Genomic DNA, 22303 nt, shown 5'->3' with positions numbered 1-22303 from the left:
GATGTCCACACAGCATGTGCTGTCTGTTTCCTTTGTTTTCTTAGTCATAAATACCAGACTTCCCAAGGCCCTGAACATCCATCCCCATGTTACATAGAATCTTCTTTAAACAAACTCTGGGCTTATGAAGAGCTCTGGAAGTAACATCAATCTCCCCAGGGCCTAGAAAAACTGCCTTAGGTGAGGAACCATGACTGTACCTGAGACAGAGGTAAACATAGACCCTTTATACCTAATGTTTCCAGCCAGCTCACATGGGAGGGGCACCTATTCTGTAAAGTCATGTTCCTTGCATCATGGAGAGTTTAAAAAGAAGCAGAAGTAGTTTTTCCCTCCTACCCTATTTACACTGGTGTCTAAACAGGCCAGCAATGATATTTTATTCAATCACATTTTCTGTAGTGCTTAATAGGATTGTCATTTTGGCTTTTCAAGATGTGACTTTGTCCTGGAGAAAACTTATAGAATATTCTCACAAATCTAGACACTTGCCAAAATATGGAGGCTGTTGGCCAATTTGGTGTCTGATTCCAACATTTATTGAGTGTTTATTAATTCTAAAATTTATTGAGTATGTACTAAGAACTGTACTAGGCTAGATAATGAGAAGGACAAGGGACAATGGGAATGTGAAGTGGAGAAACCATAGGCTTTCCATCAGGTCTGCAAATTAAGGTCCTCTCCTACTTCCAAAAGCATAGTGATTGGGTCTTCCTTAACAGGGGTCCAAGCCTGAGGCGAGCTTCCTTGTCATCTGGTCCTTGTCCCTCTACCACATGCACACAATGAGGATGGAATATGGTTTTGATGATCACCACGGTGCAGCCATCAGAGGAGGTCCAACAAGCTAATCTAGATGATGTCTGCCATGACTATGGTGATTCTTCCAAAGAGTTGTTGGGCAATTAGAGGACAAGATAACTACCAGGAATGACCCCATTCCTGCCTCACTGAATGTTGAGGAGAAATGTTCTACACAACCATTGGTTTAAACCTGGGCATAGTGGAGGTATGAATGAGACTTTCTTAAAGGACCATATGCTACTGCACATGGTCTTGAGAACTACAGTGAGGATATTTTAAATGACTGACAAAGGGTATTTGTACGTGGGAGTTTAACATCTGATCTTTCCTCATTTGTCCCTCCATAAAGACCTGTAGACATGTTAGGCATATTGTTTTGAGTGCATATTCTCAGTTCTGACTACAGCATTCTATTACTCAATTGGCTCTTATTCCTTGATCTATCTAGTGGCCCTTCACTTCAGGTTTTGTCTATAATTAATATAATCTCCTAACATTTGAAAAGAGGCTTGGTTATTAAAACCACAAGTTGCTAAAGTATCTGAAAAGTGTTAGAAAGAAAGGAGGGACTGGCACTTTTTATTGTGGCTAGTTTTAAGATGTGGGAAACATCCTTCATCTGAGTTTTAAGATGTGGGGGAACATCCTTCAATTTCCTTCACTTCCATCTGAGATTTAGATCTTATTCAGGCTCTATCTAACAGCTCTGAAGAAGCCTACTTTTTATAAGAGAGAAAGGATGCAGCTAGATATCTCCCTTCAGAGAGAATCCATTCTTTAAATAGCAGTCTAGATGATCTTTTAAAGAATAAATTTTAAATTGCTTCTCTGCTTAAAACACTTTCATGTCTTCCTTTAACACTTAGATAAAATCCAAGCTCTTTGCTATGACCTATGAGGCTATATAATCTGTCACTGACTCCTCTGTGACTTTGGTTTATGCCACTCTCTCCCTTAGTTATTAAACTCCAATCACACAGCTTCCTCTGCCTCAGGCTTGATTAGCAATTGCTATTCTTTCTGCCTGAAACTCTCTTCTTCTTGTGGCTGGCTCATCACTGAGATTTGAGTCTCTGCATCCCAGACACTCTTTCCATCCCCATCTTCATATCGCATTGTTCTATTTTACTTTCTTTGTATTTCTATCATCACTTTTTTATTTGTCTTTTTGTTTGTAAGAATATAAGTTCCATGAGAACAGGGACATTATTTGCCTTCTCTACTGATACAACCCCAATATTTAGCACAATGCCTGGCATGTGGCAGGCACTAAATAAAGCGATGATGAAAATAGAGGGAAGCAGGGTCTGAGAGAGAAGGCCAAGTGACAAGGAAAGCAGGGATTAGGGAGTATTACAGAAGGAGCCACAAGCCAGGGATAAAGGCAACCATGTAAAAGGCAACGAAATGGAGCCTGCAGAAGGAATCAGTCCAGCTGACACCTTGACTTTGGACCAGTGAAACTGATTTCAAAATTGTGACCTCCAAAATTTTAAGAAAATAAATCTGTGTTGTTTAAGCCACAAATTTGTGACGATTTGTTACAGCAGCAATAGGAAACTAATACTGATTATGAATGAATGGAATTGATGATGGGACCTAAATAGAAGCACTTAGGTGTGGCTTGTTTTCTCTCAGTGCCCAGGTTAATGTGTCATTGTTAACCTTTCCTGCAATGTAGAAATATGGACAATGAATCCTCACACACTATATTATTTAAAGAGGAAAAGTAAGGCAAATTCTGGAAGCTTTTCTGTTATGCACCTTGAGGAGATTAAAGACGCATTTACTGTGGAACACAGGAGAAGAAACCTGAGTGAATGGCTCCAAATGTCAAACATAACAATGACATTGGAGACTTTACTGTGGGCGCAACACCTACACAAACTGGTTCTGGCAGCTGACATCTGGAGCATAAGAAATGATGAACTAGAAGGAGAGTTGTAGGTTTATAACAGATGATGTCGGGTCTTTCCTAAACAAAGATATCTTCTTATCATATCCCTAAATACATTATACAGCACACATTTTCTTTTGCATTTTTAATAAAGCAAAACTTAAAAATGAGCAGCAATCTTTTTATTCACCCTCTTAGAAAATCTACAGTGACCTGCTTGCAAATAATACAGTGGAAATATCCCAGAAGAGGCTCTTGGTTCATTAAAATAATCAGCATATTCCAATATGCATTCGTCCCTGAAATAATAACAATTCACTTGCAATAAATTAATTATGGTTTTAATGAGCAAAATTTACATTTATATTTCTGCCTTCAGATCTTCATGGGAGGCAGCATTCTCACCCCTACAGTTCCACTGAAGCAGAGCCTCTTTCAGAGCAGATCGGCAGCTGCTGATGGGTATGCTAACACCCTGCAATTTCAGACACAGAAAAGCAGGATGGTATAAGAAGCACATAACCTAGGATGGAAACTGAGCTCTCCCACTTTCTAATTTTGTGGCTATGGACAAATTATTTAACCTCTCTGTTATTTGTAAATGAGAAATAGAATAGTACCTACCTTGAAGGGAGAAGGCTAAATGACTTAATACAAATAAAGCTCTTAGAAGAGTGTGGCTGGCACATAAATAACAGGAACTGTGAGCAATAATAATAACAATCATCCACGTAGCAGAGAGGAGAGATACGTACGCAATCTGCACATGCACATGCACATGCAACTAGTAGCTTTTGAGCAGTATGGACACAGTTCCTTCCAGCTCCTCCACAATTATACTTGGAACCCTAGACAGAGAGTAGATGCTTTCCATAAATGCTATATAACCTGGATTGCCCAGAATGCTCAGGAGACCAGGTGTGTTGTGGTTAATAGAATTTTCTGCTTGATCAAGGGCAAAGCAGAAAATGCCTTTGGTTTGAATCTGTTGGCTGCAAATCTTTCTAAAATATACTAATTCTTTAACTTGCCCTAACCAAACTCACTGAACAGAATTTTTTTAGAGTGAGGGACAGACCTCACTTGAAGACCATCCTTCTCAGCTCCAATTTTCACCTTGTAACACTTGAGATATTGAGGAGTCACAAGAGTAACTAAATATTAGCTGTGAGCTGACCTGATCCATCTAACCTACGTTTCCTGAGTGCCCACCATATGCCTGGCACAGGGCAGTGTGTCATTTTCTCCTGATTCTTTCCTCCCCGTTTCCACCCCCCATTAGTGGAATGTTCAAAAGAGAGTATTATAAAATAATAACATTAGTTGAGTCCAGATTAATGAAGTCATGGTATGATTACTAACTTTAAAAAGTTTAAAGTATAAGTGAATTTTGTGGAATATGAAACTTGTTTTTTCAGGAAGTCTGAATCCCTCATGTCCACGGCAGTATATGGACCAACAAGAACAAAAACTGGACTTTGGTCACCCAGTTGGCTTCTTCAGTTTTTCGAAAGTGTAATGAAGGTTCAATTTGCTCCACCTTTTTTGATTATGGTGCTATACTCGTGTTACCATATATATGTATGTAGTACATAGTACCATATACAAATGGATAATATATAACCCACCTATCTATAGAAGTATTTTGGCAAAAGTTTCTGGACTACTAAAATTATAGTTTACAGTCAAAATGTTCAAAGAAATTTTGTATTTGTCTGCAGAATGGATCTTCGGTAACATAAATTTATGACCCAAAGTTATCTGCCTGACTCAGCTAAATGCTATTTTCCCAGAAAAGTTTAGCCCTAAACTTTTCAACTGTATCCTGTCAGCTTTAGTGAAAGAAACTATAATAGAAAACACCCTGATTGCTTGGAAAATCCCTTAGATTTCTAATAAAAATTTTCCCTGAGTCTTAAATTCCTCTCTAGTTAACAGCAAAAATATCATGTATTATTGATGGGATTAAGAATTTAAATTTTTTAAAAGTCTCTTTTAATTTGCTGCACAGTTAAAGCTGTACTTTATAATTAAATTTAATGATTTCATTGCAAGTGTCTAGAAATACTGGATGATAAAGAGGGTCTGTTCTATTGTTCCAGCTATAACACTATTTTTCATGGCTGCCTTCTCTGCAATCATATAGCATTTTTATACCCCATTATGGAATTTATCACAGTTTAGCTTTATTATAATTAGTGTGTATTGGTCTCCATTCTCTTTCTTAATCATGAACTTGTTGAGGGCAAGGACTAGGTTGTGTTTTACTCATCTTGTTATTTCCCCTAAGTGCCTAGCTGTCAATTAATATTTGCTGAATTACTGAAGAGTTCAGGTCAAAAATAATTTAAAGTCCAAAGTGAATCATAGCAGAAAGTATCTGCCCAAATCCTTTAAGTGGAAAAATTCTATATAACTTCAATTTAACCTCAAAGGCATGACAGCGTATCTTGAGGAAAAAGATCCAGGGACCTAAAATAGATTGTTAGTTCTCCAGATGATCAAATATACTAAGATTCATCAAAATACAAATCTTTCTTCCCTGCTTTTAGGGCTGAAATTGGGAACTCTTCAACTAAAGTGAGCAAGTAAAGGTGACCTTTCATATGAGAAATGTGAAAAATGAAAAAAAGAGAAAAGAAAAAAAAAAAAGACATAAGAGAATACAAAATGGTAAGGATTGGCAATCGTTTATCCGAGGAGTGCTGCCAATTAGGAAGAAACATGCCTGGTAGATTTTCAACTGCACACAAAGTGCGTGGGACTCAATAAAAGCCTCCACTGAGGGCCCCTGAGGAGGCCAGCCTCTAGAGGATGACCCGTCTGAATGGCACTGAGGACTATGAAACACAGAGCAGAGTCAAACATTTCTGTCCTTCAGTGAAAGGTAAAGGAGGCTGCATTCATCTTCAAAGGAAGGCTCCAGCATGTGGGATCAGGCTGGGGCTGTGAGGGAGAGATGTGAAGAGATGCATTCAATAAACCACGGGACGGAACATGCCACCTTTTGTACAGTAAGATGACTACCTGCTGTACCCTTCAGTGCCCTTCAGGTGTTCCCTCTGAAAGTAAGGGTCCAGTTGTTCCCTTAGCTTGAAGGCCTTTGTCCAAGAGAATATATTTTTAGATGTTTACCTGAAGTTGGAGCTATAGTTTTGGGCTACTTAGAAGAACTGCAAATTGTTTCATGACAAAGAAACCCTTTTTCTCCTTTTAAAAAAGTAACCCTTGAGTTCTTAGCATTTGCATCAATAGCCCATAAAGCGGTATAGTTTATGTAATATTAAACTTATTAGCATGTTGCCTTAACTACCTGAGCCAGCCAGCTGTATTTATTTCAGAAAATTGACAAATCCACTGCTGCATTTGCTGCTCAGCTGCAGACCCAGGCTTTGGAAGATTTTCTGGGATAAAGAAATCTGTGACAGGAGCATTGCGTTCCCCACAGGTGTTTCAATCCCCCCATCCCAACATTTTTTCTTGGTTTCTTTTCAACAACTCCCTCTTTCTCCAAGTAACCAATTCTCTTCACTGGTATCCTTTTATACAGTATGAAAACAGGTAATGTGTAATCAATTCACTTAAACTTGAAAAATGCTACTTTTCCAATCCATTGAAGAATGGTTATTAAATGCTCACAAAGGGACTTAACAGTGTAGTACCAGGCAATATCAAGCCCATATGCACGTTATCTATCTATGTAAGTATCTACCTCACACACAAAGACACACACGTTCACACACACGCAGCTTCACTCTCTGTCAGAGCATTAAAGATATTCTACAACAGGAATACTTTCAGACAGCTAAGTTCTCTTCATAATAGAAAGATGCCCTTAGATGCCACAAAGTAATAAATAAAACTTAGGCACTCCTCAGCTATCTATGCTTGAAACTTTTTTATATTCCTTCAGATAGCAACAAAAAAATTCTTTCCTACACATCTGATTATAAGGCAATGTAAAAAATGAACGTGTAAGTAGAATCATAAACATGTACAGATAGTTTCTTATGTTTTCAAATGCTCTGGGAAAGTTGGAGAAACATGCCACATATTTTAGTTTTAATTTGTCATATTCAGAGCTCTTCCTCAAATTTCCCATCTTAATTGGCATCCTTTTAGTAAAATGTGTTTCTCCTACTTAGAAGCAAAATAAAATCTCTAAATTTCCACACTGGGTCACATATCATATTAGTTTATTATGTCACAATTTAAAAAAATTTTTTTAAACTAAGGCAGAGTTAAGCTTATGTGAGCACAAGCAGTGTGTGCCAACGTAATTGATATCTGCAAGAGGTTATTTCAGATTGATCACTGAGCGTTGCGCGACTGGCTTCAGAACAGTATATTTATTTCCTCTGAATATTTTTCAATTGGTGGTATGAACTGGTCACTGATGATATGTGGCATCCATTTTTGTCTTAACTCATATACACATTTGAAGCAGGGTATATTTTAGCATTATATCAGTTTTCTTGGCATTGAATTTTTGTTTGCTGGTGAAATGTAGAATTATGCCTCCTCAAGAATTAACTGGCCATTTCTTAACATTTTGTAAAATGTTCTGGTTTCATTAATACTTTTTTTGGTCAGGCTTTATTTGGCCATCCTTTGAAATCAATGAGGTAAATCTATAATCATTGGGAATAGAATTGATTGTTAAAACTAAAAAAATTATTATACCGAGTTTTTAATCTGCTGTGTAAAAAAAATCCTATACAGAAACATATTCATTTCAGGTTTAATAATGTCAAAGCAGCAAACAAAATATTAAAGCATTTTGTTAAAGCTATGATCTTGTTTTTCCAAAATGGAATATTTAATGATCACTGCAGATTTTTTTTTCAATATGCATTCATTTATGTGACCATGACAAAATGTAGCTCTGAAATTTAAAAGCCCAACTAGTAAATTATCCTCTTTTGACTTTCTTATTACATTTAATATAACTAGATTAAAAACATGAATTACACCACACATTATCTTGACTCTGTGATTTTTTTCTTAAAGTCAACCCACTCAAATATCCATTGATGCTCATTCAGCTAAAACCTTACACTTTTTTGCAAAGATGCATTATTTAATCTGAAAATATCCTTAAGTGCCTAGAACATATATATTTTTAGCACTTGAAACTTTATCATAGCTTCTATTAGAGACTGTGAAACATTTTAGGATTATTGAACAAATATCAATTATGTCTATGTCCTCAGTGTCAATCTGAATTGGAAATGTGCCATCTTTTACATATTCACTAATAGAATTTTTAATTAGCTGTTGATACTGTCAATAATAGAGTTCACTATTATTTAAAAAATGATTTGTCTAAGAAATTCCTCATCTACTCATTTGTTTTTTACTTTTTAGAATTGGCACTTACTATTATAATCAGGGTAATTTTTAAACAGAACACTATACTTTCAAAAACAGGCAAGAATTTTTGGAAGATATTTTAATACACAGTTATTATTTTCCCTCTGACTACTAAAACTGGCAATTTTTAAAATTATATAAGTAACTTATTCAAAAATCTGATATTGTTTTAAACTTTTAAGTCAACCACGACTTACTAAATATCTTCTTTACTGAGATGTAAGGAAATGAAACAAGTGGAAGTTACCATCTATGCTTCCAGAGAATTAAGATCTACACATGAAGAAAAGACATGAAATTGCAGGAGAGTATATAATATGGAATACTTTATAAGATAAAGGCTCTAATTTAATGGTAATGTGGACTCCTAATTATGGACTAGGAATGGAGTAATATCGCCTCCCTCAGAAAGTAGCTCTATGGTATCTGGTATATTACAAATGGCCATTGCCATTTTTCATGATCCTCTACTTACATTACAGTTTTTTATGCTTGTCCCCTGAGATATCGTCTACAACATGAATTCTGACTGAATCAGCTCAACATACAGCATAAAAAAGATCCTCCTTTGACAAAAAATAAGCCAAGGGCAATGTGTTTCATCCATACAATCAAATTCAGTTTTCCCTAAAAAGGCAGATCTTTCTTTTTAAAAGGTTAAAATAAATGGTACTTAAAAATAATTTCAAGTGGTTAAAAACTGGTTAATTTTAAGCCAACGGAAGAGAATGGGGACAAAAGCCTCCCCCCCCCTTTTTTAACAACAACAACAACAACAAAAACATTTGCTGGGCCCATAGCATTTCCATTCGTTTGTGAAAAGGATGAATTTCATGCACTTTAAGGTCTTGTCTCAGGATCCAGTTTGGTGATAGGGAAATAAGTGTTGACAGTCCCGATTGACCGGCCACTGTGCTTCAGTGATCCATTTTCACTGTCCCACTGCCAGTTCAAATGACCTCATGTTTCCTGACACCATTTCATAGCCTGGGGGAAAGTCTTATTTCTCTAAACTATATAGCTTTATTGACCATTGATTTAGCCTATTCTTCCATTCTAGCAATTATTCACTTGAAAAATAAAATTAAAATCAGTGTGGTTTTGTATTTGTTCATTCATTCATTCATCCATTATTCAACAACTATTTATTGAGTGCCTATTCTGTTCAATGTAATATATCAGATGCAGAGAAAATTAGAAAAATAATTATCATGTAGTCCTCAACCCACAGAAATTGTGAGCTAGCAAGAGAGAGAAGGCATATTTTCAAGAACAAATATCTATAATTCAATGCAGAAAAATAACAACGATAATAATAACAATGTGTTTCTACTATGTGCCAAGCACAGTTCTAGGTACTTTAGGTATTTCATCTTACATAAATCTCAAAGAAACACTGAAGGCTAGATATTATTTCTCCTTTTTTTTTTCCAAATGAGCAAGCTGAGGTTCAGAAAGTTTCAGTAAAACGTGCGCAATCACACAGCTGGTGCAGGGAAGAGCCAGGCTTCAACCCAACACTGTATGAAATTAGTGCTCATTCTCTTTCAAATAAAGACTGTCTAAGAAAAATAAGCTCACCATTTATTAAACAGCTCTATGCCTGCTACTATTCCGAATGCTTCACTTCAGTGTCTCATTTAATCTTCACAACATTACTATGATGGTTATATACCCATTTTGCAGTTAAAGAGCAAAGATTAGCACCATTAAGTAACTTGACCTAGGGTATTTAATGGAAGAATTCTCTTCTAACTTGGTAGTTCAGCAAGGTATAATGGAAGAAGTTAGGTTTCCATTTCCATTAATTTGGACCAACCCATGCAGGTGGGCATTCCAGAGAGGGGAAATGGTATTAGGAATGGCAAAGAGACTGGAAATTGCTATGGCAATCTCAGAAAGTGTAAGCACAGGGGTCATATTGGCCAGGAGCAGAAATTATGATTAGAAGGTTCAGATAAAGCCAGATAGAGCAGGCCAAGGAGTCTGGACTGTATGCAACAGGCAGCAGGGAGCGACTCAAAGTCTGAGAGAGGAATGACTTTGATCGAAGCTGTTGTTACTCATCCACTCACCTCCAACCTGTCATACTTAACAATCTCTTGCTTCAAGAAATCACAATTTCATAAATTATTACATATTTTTAATGTTCCTCCAAGAACATGAATACTTACAGCTTTCATCTAAACAATGAATTGTTATTACTGTGGTTTAAAAGAAAGGCAGGGACGGGGGGAGGCTTTTAAGTGATCTCTTGGAGAAGCAGACTTTTGTGTCATGGCCCAAACAATTTTAACCTCTTTAACTCTCAATACTGAAATCAAACAAAGGACACAAAGCAAAAAGAGGCAGGAGTCGGAGCCTGGGAAAGGGGTCAGGTTCTTGTGGACATCAATCTGAAATCACTTTGGATGTATTGTAAAGTCACTAAGTAATTAAACTCCAGGGCAAAGACAGGTAGGTGGGAGAGAGTGAAACAGGAAGCAAAGGACACTTTCATCCCATTTCCACCAAAGACTGGATTCAAAATATTAGCAAGTTTACTATCCCCCCCGCAATCTAATGCATATAATAGAAAGGCAAATGTGAGGATTTTGTGAATTTAATGACCGGTTATGAGTGTTTTCTTCAGTCACACACCCAGTGGACTTTGATAGGCTGGCAGTAATCCATGCCGTTTGTGTCCCTGCTCCCTGAATTTGTCTCCATGGCTGCCAAGCACTGGCTGCTGCCAAGCACTGGCTGTGGCCAGTACTGCCCACTACTGTGCTGCCATCTCATGCCAAGCTCACTATGCTCAAGGAGCAACTTCCAACCAGTGATCAATAAGAAATGAGGAGAAGCTTCTTGAATGGAAGTATCTGGCAAGATTCCCAGCTGCACAATGTCTGCACTCAAGTTGGCATTCATCATAACAGGATCCAATTCAGTAACTTTCACAGATGGTGTATCTCAAAGGATTTTAGGTGGCCAAAGGCTACTGAATGGGTTATCTGGGGCCCTAACTCTCAAAGCAGGTCAGAAAATAACATTGAGCACTTAGAGTAAAACGGGTGCTTGCTTCATAAATGTTACTTTTCACAGCAATCTGAAAAACAGATTTCTCTTTTAACAAAGAACACCGAGGCTTGAAGCGGTTAAGTAGCTTGACAGTGCACCTATGCAGAGTCAAGTCTTTGACCCAGGTCTGACCCCCTCTGGGGCCTTGTAATATTTCCACTTGGCCACATGCTTCCCCTCGGCCACCACCTCGGTCAGTTGGTTCCAAAGATGGCTACAGATGACAATCACTTGAGAAATGGGTTCAAAATATGCATCCTCAGTTTCAACTACAGACCTAGTAAATATCTACAGTATACTTCTGTCTATATCTGTGCATCTATATCTGTATTATCTATTTGTGTGAAACATGGTTTCTTGACCTAGGCACAGCTAATATCTTGGGCCACATAATTCTTTGTGTTAGAGGCTGTCCTATGCATTATAGCCTTTCTTATTTGTCACCTACTAGATTCCGGTAGCACATCAGCAATAGTTTGACAACTGAAGATGTCCTTAGACATTGTTAAAAGCTCCCTGAGGGCAAAGTCACCCCAAGTTGAAAACCACTGATCTGAAAAACTGCCCAGGAAATGTGGGAAAAGCATACCCAAAGTTTGGTGTTTATAAATCACAGGACTGGTTTAGGATTTCTACATATAGGATGTGAGTGGGGGAGAAAAGCAGACCCTGGAAGACAACAGGTCGAACATCCTTTCAACTTGTAGAGTTTGCCAACCTATGTGAACAATAACTAATGTTGGCCTGTAGAGAGGATGTGTTGTCACGGAAGCTTTCCAAAGCAGGATACAACATAACATACGTTATGTTGAAGATGCGATACTTCAGAAATTCTAGAAAATATTCTTGATTTACTAAAGTTTGATATGTCTACATTTTTCAGAGCACTTTTAGCAAATTAGGTTTACTGGCACATTGTCCAGCCCCAAACTAGTCTACAGTAAATATTCTGGATTCACTTAACTTTAATTTATTCTAATGTTTTCTTCCAAAGAACTTAGCAGTTAAAAAGCATTTTATCTAAACAAAATGTATATTAAGAATTATTATTACCATTTCATTTCATGGTAATAAAAAGAGGGATTATAAGAATACATCTTCAAAAGTGTTTTATCCAAAACTTTGAAAACGAGTGATAAAGTGGGAACTCTCCTTCCTTAAGTTCTAGTCACCAAATGGTTTTCTACCTATTACAGTCCCCCAAAGCTGTCACAGAAAATGCTCCTCTCAAATTCTGGCACAGAGATACAGATTTGGAACCTCCTATTGCCATAAAATCCATTGAATTACCAAAGTTTTTTGATTATATTAAATACATATTTATTTATATGTGTGTATTAAAACCAAATACCCTATATCAACAGAATTTAGAATTTCTTTCCAAATTTTTATCAGATCAGCTATTCTAAACATTTCTGTGAAATCACTCCAAGCAGTTTAGAATAATTCCTTTTCAGAATATATTTCAATAGCGCTAGAACTGCATAAAACAATGTCATATGTTACTCCCAGGTATATGAATATAAGAATATTCTTTTAAGACAAGTTTAAAGGGCTGGTGTACTTTATAGAAGTTTGTCTAAATGACTATTGGAAAGCATGCCAGTCAAGTGATTCATTTTATATATTAATCCAGCTTGGCTGACAAGTAGTTGCTAATACAGCACTTCTAAACATTGATTCAAGTTCCGTAAAAGGATTTTGGCTCATAAAAAATGCTGGCATGGCATGAGGATATAGGTGTTACAATCTCTTGTCTATAGGAATACAGTAATGTGCCAAGTTTTGCTGGTGACTGCAAGCATTTCTGAAGATAGGTGTTACAAAGATTAAATAAATGCACAGATATTAAACACACCTGCATGCCCCCTGGGTACTCTTTTACCCCTCTAAATCAGACATAAATCTTGAAAGATGTCCCCTGAATAAAGGGTAGTGTGGGTGTATGGTCACTATGCCACTATGCTTGTCTTCTCTCTCTCTCTTTCCCTCATCCTCATTCTAGGAAAAGAGCCTATCCTTACCCTAACACAAGCATCAATAGTAATCACTGGAATACAGCAAATCTCTTTTCATTCACTGAGATGGTTAGTACTATGAAAGACAGAAATCTGATAGCTTCTTTATGACAGCATAAAATGAGAACATGACCCTGTCCTAAGAAACACCATCCAGTAATATTTTTCATAACTTCCATGCAGTGATGATCTAATAAGAATCTAAAAGTAATTAACTGGATCTTTTTTTAGCCAACCAAAGCCTTATTCAAATATACATTTTTATCAGGATTCTAAGGGAGCCATAAATTGGGGCATTTTGAAAAACTGGGATCTAATCCAGTCCACGATCAGGATTCAGTAGTAATAATAAATTGGGACTATTAAAACTGGGAATCATTCCAACATTTTATTTTGCCCAAACCACAGGACCTAAAAAATTCTACTGCAAAAGACAGGGATATTCAGTGACGAGTCAAACCATGCTGAATTAATCATTTGTATAAAATCATGCCAAAACACGGGTGTTTTCAACAGTTTAAATAGTGCCAAAGTTTAAGTTCAGTAAATAATTAATTATCGAGAGTCACTTGGCAAATTAAAGAAATCAACCTTCTGGTTTCTTTAATAAAATATGCACTCTTTTTAGGATACAATAATGACAAAATCTTATTTATTCATCTGTTGCTCTGTGTATTCAGAAGTGTCATATGTATGTAGGTTAAAACCAAAATACTAACTCAGCATGTAAAACTTTCCTTTTCCTTCTTAGACTATAATAAGCATCTTCATTTTCCAATATGAACAAATGTTGGATAAACTCTAGCCTTATTCTGGTTTTCATTTCAATTTCCAGTAACATAAAAATCCCCCATAATTAAATAAAATGCTGAGAGGTTGGGAATAGATTTTCACTCACTTGAATTCTCAAACTATAAATGGTTTCTGAATGTTTTTATATCTCTGAGATGCATTTCGTTTATGTGGGGGACTTGCAGCTGCATAATTAAATCTTGGTTTGCCAAATATCAAAAACACATGTATTGATTTAACACTAAGGGAACAGGCCACAAGCAGCTCAGCTGATAAGGCCAGGGAGAAGCCTCTGCAGTTCTTGGAAGGTTTCCCAAAAGGAAAGAAAACTAAGAACCTTGAATTCAGACACTGAAACCGATTAGCTTTCCTAAATCTTAGCTTCACTCTCACTTAGACATTCTGTTCAGGCCAGTTGTTGAAAACAAGAGCCATATGTTTTCATACTTCTCAAAGCTGAAGCTGGAGAGGTTGGCTCTTTTCATCCCTGGCATCTCCTCATTTATCCTGCTAAGATTCTAATAAGATCTACAAAAGCAATGTTTAATTAATATAACAAATGAGCTGTTCCCTGCAAAGTAAACTCTGATATGGTATTAGAAGATCTTGGAGTGCATAAGTCATATATTATCATTTTTTTTTTCAATTTTGGTAAGAAGTTTTATTTAGTAAAATTTTATTTCAGAGTCAGTAATATGGGACTTAAATAGAAGACAACCTTTGGTGTCAATGGAGATATTTTTCTCAGTACAATAATCCTAAACTTACGGAGGCGGGACGGCAAGCATATTTTTTGTTAACCAATCTCCACCTGACTTTTGAGAAGGTAGTAAGAATACAAGTACTTGGGTACCATATAGGTCCAAGAATCTGGTTAATTTCATATTTTGCTGAAGGTTACAAACATAAGTTACGTCTTGGAATTAAACAGCCAAAAAAAAAAAATACGTTATAAGTTTTCTGACATGCTAAGACAATCTCTTGCTTTCAGCTCATGATACTAATTTACATAATTTGAATGTGTGGAAAATGCTAATTTAATTTAGCCTGATAAAAGAATCTAGGAGCATAATCTTTGAGTATAATATTGGGTTCATCCTTCTAGCAATGGATATAGGTCTTTGGAACTAATGTTTTATTATGGCTAATCTCACTGAAGCATGAACAAAATGAGTTTATTTAATGCAGGGCTTCATTGCAATGAACTGCTGGACTTGTGTTAGGAGAGGACACATCATAAGCTCAGGAAATCAAATATGAGACTAAAAAAATCCTATTGCACAATTTTGAGCAAGAAACTTGAGCTTACACACTCAGATAAGAATGTTGCATACATTGCTATGAAACAATGCCACTGTAAGTTCATGAAAGGCTGGCTGCTCTAGAAAATTCAAAGTAAATGCTTCCAAACTTAGATATTTAAATATGTCTCAGACTAATATCTGGGAAGGACCCTGGAATCATCTAAGGACAAATGTAGCATTAATGATACACAAGACAATTTTACATGGTATGTGGCTTAATGTACTTAATTACATAAGCTAACTTACATGGTTATGTACTTATATATACATAAAATAAATATTTTATTTATTTGAATATGTATAAACATAATTAAGACAATGAAGGCAGTATATCAGTGATTGAGGTTTATAAAACTCTGCTCTAGTCCAATATTGATGAACTAATCCTTTCTAAATGTAGTCATCATCTTCTTATTAGATATTTCCAGTGTCAACAAACTCACTGCCTCATAATGCACTATGATTTTTAGAATGTTTTTCCTTCCATTAAGCTGAAGCTTACCTCTCTTAAAATAATTCTCCATTAGTATTTTCAAGAAAATAAATAAATGAATGGATGAATAAGCAAACAGACAAACTGACAAGTTAGAATAGAATAAAATAGATCTTGTGAAATAAATCAGGTACGTGAAATCAACTAAGTCTTGATTCTGTGAAGTATGTATTCTCAGGTCCTTCAACATTTTTTCATATGACATGGATATTTTACCCCCATTCTATGTGAAAGAAAGATACAGGATATACCAGGTGTGATCATATCAGTGTAAAATAGGAATTATTGTTTCTTCCTTCATTTTGTACATGAACTTCCAGTAATGTAGCACAGGACTGGATTAAGTTTTTGGCAGGCATATTCTCATGTTGATTCATGCTAAACTTACTCTCAACTAAAACCATCAGGCAAATTTTTCATATATTTGGTATTAAGTCAAACCTTCCACATTCTGTGTTTCTACAGTTCAATTTTGGACCTAAATGCAAGACTTTACATTTATTGCTATTAACTTCCTTTATGTTTAATTCAGCCCATTGTTCCAGATGATTCTGTCATTGGACATACTATCAACCCCTGCGGTTTCTTGGCATTTGCAATCTGATCAACAGGTCACCTTCACTAATGCCAATGCTCAGCAGGCCAGGATTAAAAATAAATTTTTGAGAAAAACTTTATTCTTGCAAGCTTATATTGATGGAATATTCATCAGCAATCTTTGGGTACAATTTCTCAAACAGTTAATCATCCTTCTTGGGTTATGTCACCTGGTATGTATTTCTCTGCATTATCATTCAGGATATTGTGAGACAATGCAACTCTGATGCCCAGGAGAGTACCCTTACTCTTTGGGAAGTCTAGAGGTTAGAACAGGGTTTTTCAACCTCCTCACTATTGATATTAGGGTTAGATAATTCATTGCCGGGGGAGGGGGCTGTCTTGTGCACCATAGCATGTTTACCTGCATCCCTGGCCTCTGCTCAGTACAAGGTAGCAAGCATTCCCACCCCCTCAACTCCCTGCCATAGTTATGACAATCAAAAATGTCTCCAAACATAGCCAAATATGCCTTTGGGGGGGCAAGATTGCTCCCTCCCACTGAATACCACTATTCTAGACTCTGCATTCCTCCAGTCTAATCTAGTAAGCCAATCCACCTGTTATGGCTTTTTTGACCGTCTCATAGGTGTGGCTATGAATAAACTATTCATGATTCAATCACTTATTGTCTCTCAAAAGAATTGACTGCGTTCCCCTTCTTCCCCCTTCTCCTATGAATAATTGGTATATAAGTTTCTGTCCTTCAAAATTACTCTCTTGAAATTCCCCCATGCATTGCCCCTCCCCAGCATATTAAAACAAAATTTGTTATATCTTTTCTTCATATTAAAAAAAACCACAACTATTTACAGCACTGAAACAGTCCCATATCAAGAATTAGATATGTAGATAAATTAAAATAAGATATGAAAATCATAATAAAATAATGGCACAAAAAATGAGAAATAATATAATGCTAAAATTTAAAGTTGAGGTTAGATTAACCCTACGGTTAAATAGTTACATGGAAAATTGAACCTTCAATAGGAATGATATGACTTTAGAGGTAATCTACAAGAAATTTTGTACCCAGATACTCATGTAAGTACTATTTGGAACAGTGAAAAATGAAAAGTAACTAAATGTTTGACAATGGAAGATAAATAATTTATTGTATATTGATCTCAAAGAATATCAGGCAGTGATAAAAATGACATATTTGTAAAACATTAATGACATGGGGAAATGTTCACAATACAATGCTGTGTAAAAAGCAAGTTGTTATAGAGTCAGTATAGATAGAAAGTTTTCAAAGAAAATATATACGTAGAAAAATATGAAAATATTAATAGTGGTTATGAAATTAGGGTAGAATTATGCATAATTTTAATGATCGTGTTCATGTTTTTCATGTTTTCAAAATTTTCTCAGTGAACTTATATCGCCTTTGTAAGTTTTATGTGTATGAAATGTGCTGGGAGAAAATGATCCATATTTCCGTAGGTGAGAGAGCCCTAGCTAGGTTTCCCCATTTGTTTCCAGAAGAGTGTGCCAGTGAGGTAGCATGCTTCAAATAGGGTACATGAGGAAAGATGACCATATTTGTGGACGGGGTCACTCAGTCCTCTTAGGAAAATATATGTACATCATTTTTCATAGAATAAGAGTAGTTTAATGTTCCAGCCAAATTCCGTCCTTCCAAGTCATTGCTTCTCAGACTGAATGCTGAAGAATCACCTTGGGCTTCCCTAGGCAGCACAGAAGCCTGGACTCCAACTCTCAAGATTCTGATTCTGCAAGTCTGGAATGGGGCTCAGGAGCCTTCGTTTTTAACAAGGTCCTCTAATGATCATTCTGATGCAGGTTGTCCATGGCCCACAGTTTGAGAAACACTGCTGTAAGAAGACATGTTGTTTGATTTGGATTTTTTTTCCTGCCTCTACCTTTGATAATTGTTTCCTAGTTATGCACCAAAGAGCTGTTGTGGACCTGAGTAGTGTGTTGGTGAACTTGCTCTTAAAAAAAAAATTCCAATTTATTACACTTGCCAACTTCAGTTGCCAATATTCCTACCATGGCCAATTTCAATCTACCAATGTTTTAACACCCAGCTCAAAAAACTCTTGAAAGCTTACAATTGGCTCTTATAAGGTTGTACAAGCTGGCTCCAGCTCTGTACAGTGTGTATTTTATTTAAGTGCTTTAAACACTCTGAAAAAAGGCTATGCTAATGAAAAAATACTATTAAACCTATGGCAGCCACAATGAAAGGAGCAATAGGATTGCTTGAAGCATGATAAGGAAACAAATTTCAAATGTTTTAGGGAAAAGGAACAATAACAATAGCTTTTACCAGTATTTCTTACCACACTATTTTTTTGCCATTACCATACAATGAAGAGTGATACACTTGCTGAGTTCTTTAAGAGTTGTGAATTGGTTTCCTATGGAAGATGGAGAGCCAAGGAATGGGATTCCAAGGTTGGGAGCAATGCCAGATGTTTAGCTGCCACCTCCACCCTCCATGGCCCTCAGCCCCTGAGCTGCTGAAATGCCCTTGGCCATTAATTCTTCAGCACCAAACCATAAAATCAACTCCTCAACTTCTTCCCCAGCACATGACTGAGACAATGTTGTGTCTAGGAAACCCATATCAGATGTGTTTTATGTGCTCATGTGTGGGAAGTGGCCTAAGTAGAGACTAATAGTATAGTTCTTTCACTATTTTGACCAGACATATTTTAAGAAAATTGGACCTGAAGCCTATGTAACTAGCTGAAGTGAATTTACAACCCTGCTTTTAAGAACAAAACTCCCTCAGGCACCTGCTTCCTAAAGGCAAAACCAGAAAGGAAATGAACTCTTGCTTAAAGAAAACCCACTTTATTTTATGGGTTATCAATTTTTTAGCTGGCACACAGTTCCCCGGCTACTAAGAGTTTTTCCCCTCCAACCCAAACAAGCACTGAGCTGCAAAAAATGTCAAGTCTGCATTCTAGCAAACAGCTCAGTTTCCTGAAGACAAGGCATGGGGTGCAGAGCCTCAGTAAGTGAAGTCAGGGGAGCAGCAGAGATATATGAAGCAGGCTCACCACACAGATGCCTTTGCCAATACATGCATTAAAATCTTAGCCTGAATTACATTTTATACTACAGGATTACTGAATCTTGGGTTTTGACAGAGAATAGCTTTCTTGTCTTTGGGGTAGCTCTGTCAGGTGAATAGTCAACAACAATGTAAAACACTTGATTTCCTTTTAACTGCCCAGTGACCCTGGAACTGAGCTTATCAACCTCTCAAAAATGAGAAAGACTAAATAGCTTTTTTTCCTTACTATTGAGAAAGTCAGCTTTCTCAACGCAAATAGACTATAAGATAGGGGGTCAAAGGTTAATAGTAGATTACATTGCTTACATTGCTCTATACTAGAAAACACAATGAATAGATATGATTTTCTTAGTACACATGCTAGAGTAATAAACTAAATACAAGAACTGATTCACTGAAAGCTATAAGAACTAATGTAACTAATAAGCAAGTGAAAGTTGGATAAATCCGACTTCATATATGATGAAGTCAGAATCAAATACTTAAAATTATGTGCTAGTTTTCTCATAATCTCAGTCTTTCTCCAAGATTCATTTAGTTGTGAAGGCAAAGAATTTTCAGGAGAAATATAAATATTCAATTACATGTTTCAAAATCAGACATTTACACGTCCTCTTGGGATAAGAGCCAGAGTTAACATCAAAGATATGTGAAGGATCTCTTGTCCAAATGGAACATTAAGCTCCTCAAACAGGAGAATTCAGCCCTTACAAATGGTCATTATTTCAGTAAATGAAGCCGGCCCTTTAACAGATGGGCAACGTACTTTTCAGCCTGCTGATAGCCTAATAAAAGACAGTGGCTTTTTTAAAATGAAGGATATGTACTTCTCAAATTACAGTACCCAGATGGATTTAGCAGAATAAAATGAAGAAGGCATACGACAGCTTGACAGAAATTAGGAACAGACTATGAGAATTCGATAGTTCAAAACTTAAATATCAAAATGACCTTTTTATTAAAAAAAAAAACTAATTTAAACTATGGGGAAAATAAACATTGAGATAGTTGAAACTAGGGGTGGTATATTATGGAATTATAAGTGCTGATATGATAGAAACATGAAGTTATTTTCTTCTCAAATATAATAAAAACTGCCTAGAAAGGGGGGCTCCTTTTGCATCAGCCTTTCCTTTGCATCAGTAGACTTCTATGCTTCTTAAAATAAAATTTCTCCAGTTGATTGTTGCAATAACCAAATAGGACACAGACCACAGACTCATAAAACAAGAGGCGCAGCATTTCTACTCACCGTTCACGCTCTTCTTTCATTTTTTCCAGCTCCTCTTCTCTCAGGCCACCATGCTTTGGAGCCCCCTTCTGCCCAGACTTTCCTGCCTTTTCATCTCTCTTCTTTCCAAATCTAGGGAAACATGAAGGAGAAGATGGTTATCAATAATCTTGTTGTTTTTGTGGTAAACTTAAGATTATAAGATAAACTCTTTAAACCATAATGCTTTATTCTAGGTGGTACAAAATTATTTTTCATAAAATGGGAGTAAAATAAGATAATGAAAGCAGAAAAATAATACGGTTACTGAATTCCCCCTTTTCTCTCTTCTTTCCTTCCTTTCTTGTTTTCACTCAGATATTTATTATGCATCAAGCACAGTATCATGTGCTTTTATGGAATTCTGAAGAAGACAGAAACATGAGCTTATTTTGTGATTCTTCTATTATTCTAGTTGCTTAAAATACAGGACTTTTTTCAAAATTTATATGTTGGGTTCTCATGTGAGGAGATTCTGATTTTCCATCTATGTGTCAGGAGGAGGTTCGGGGAATAGGAATTATAGGACCAGCCTGAGCATGTAAAATTTGAAAAATCTCCCTGGGTTATTTAGATAGATAGGTAGGTAGGTAGGAAGATAGTTAAGTATTTGAGACTAATACCATTGAACTATAAATTCAATAGAGAGTGAAAAGCTGAATTATCCTTAATATATAGCTAAAAGTTGACCAATCTCTTAATCAGGCCTCCAGAGCTCCAGTGTCATAGACACCTAAGGTCAAAGGGCACGGGATTACATGAAGAGGGTGCCACAAGGGACCTTACTGAACACCTAGTTCAATTCTCTCATTTTACCAATGAAAAACCTCTGGTTGGTTTTGAGCCTCGACCACGAACCCCTGGGCTCAGGGCAGGGCTGAGACCATGACTGCCCCCTCCTCCCTGCACCCTGCCCTTCCTGCTGCACTCTCTCATGCAGACCTAGGCTCCCACTTTAGCTCTGGTTAGGGTCCTCTGAGCGCTCCCTAGATCCTGCCTATGCCTAGTTAAATGGCACAGTGGCAACTGTGATGCTTTACAAGATGTGTTTCCTTAGCACTTTTAAGAAAATGAAAACTGCATATTTGAGATGAAAAAAAAAAGGAAGCTCAGATTAATTTATTACTAGGACATATTCTGATGTGACAGACACTTTTCCTAATAGACATTTTCTCAAGATACAATCTCCTATGGCCTTGGTACCAACACACGTGAAAAAAGAAAATGATGATGCTCTACTAATAATCAGGGGAAAATATCATATAATTATGCATATTTTTCAGTTAAGGTAAAGATTCTCCTTAAATCTAAGGAAATCTCATGTGTTCCTTGTTTTTTATTAAATGATAGCAAATTTTAACCGTATGTATGTGTGCACACATGTGTATAGCTCTAGCCCTATCTATCTATCTATCTATCTATCTGTCTGTCTGTCTGTCTGTCTGTCTATCTATCTATCTATCTATCTATCTATCTATCTATCTATCTATCTATCTATCTATCTATCTATCTATCATCTAAATAACCTGGGAGATTTTTCAAATTATACATGCTCAGGCTGGTCTTATTTTCCCCCACGCCCACCTCCTCCTGGCACATGTAAAGGGAATCAGAATCACAAAATAAGCTCATATCTCTGTCTT

General features: G+C 36.5%; 1 protein-coding gene across 4 annotated transcripts in view; it reads right to left on the bottom strand.

Annotated features, from left to right (window-relative positions):
* PARD3B (par-3 family cell polarity regulator beta) overlaps positions 1-22303 on the bottom strand; it is a 990710-nt gene that overhangs the window by 168562 nt on the left and 799845 nt on the right. For all 4 annotated transcript variants that reach the window (XM_063091525.1, XM_063091519.1, XM_063091512.1 and 1 more), the window contains one exon: positions 20643-20753. In XM_063091525.1, the coding sequence (XP_062947595.1) occupies positions 20643-20753 (111 nt within the window). The remainder of the gene's footprint in view (positions 1-20642; positions 20754-22303) is intronic.

Source organism: Cynocephalus volans, chromosome 1, assembly GCF_027409185.1.
Source record: "Cynocephalus volans isolate mCynVol1 chromosome 1, mCynVol1.pri, whole genome shotgun sequence".
Taxonomy (NCBI): Eukaryota; Metazoa; Chordata; class Mammalia; order Dermoptera; family Cynocephalidae; genus Cynocephalus; species Cynocephalus volans.
The sequence above is the reverse complement of the archived record's forward strand: the minus strand, read 5'-3'. Positions and strand labels throughout refer to the sequence as shown.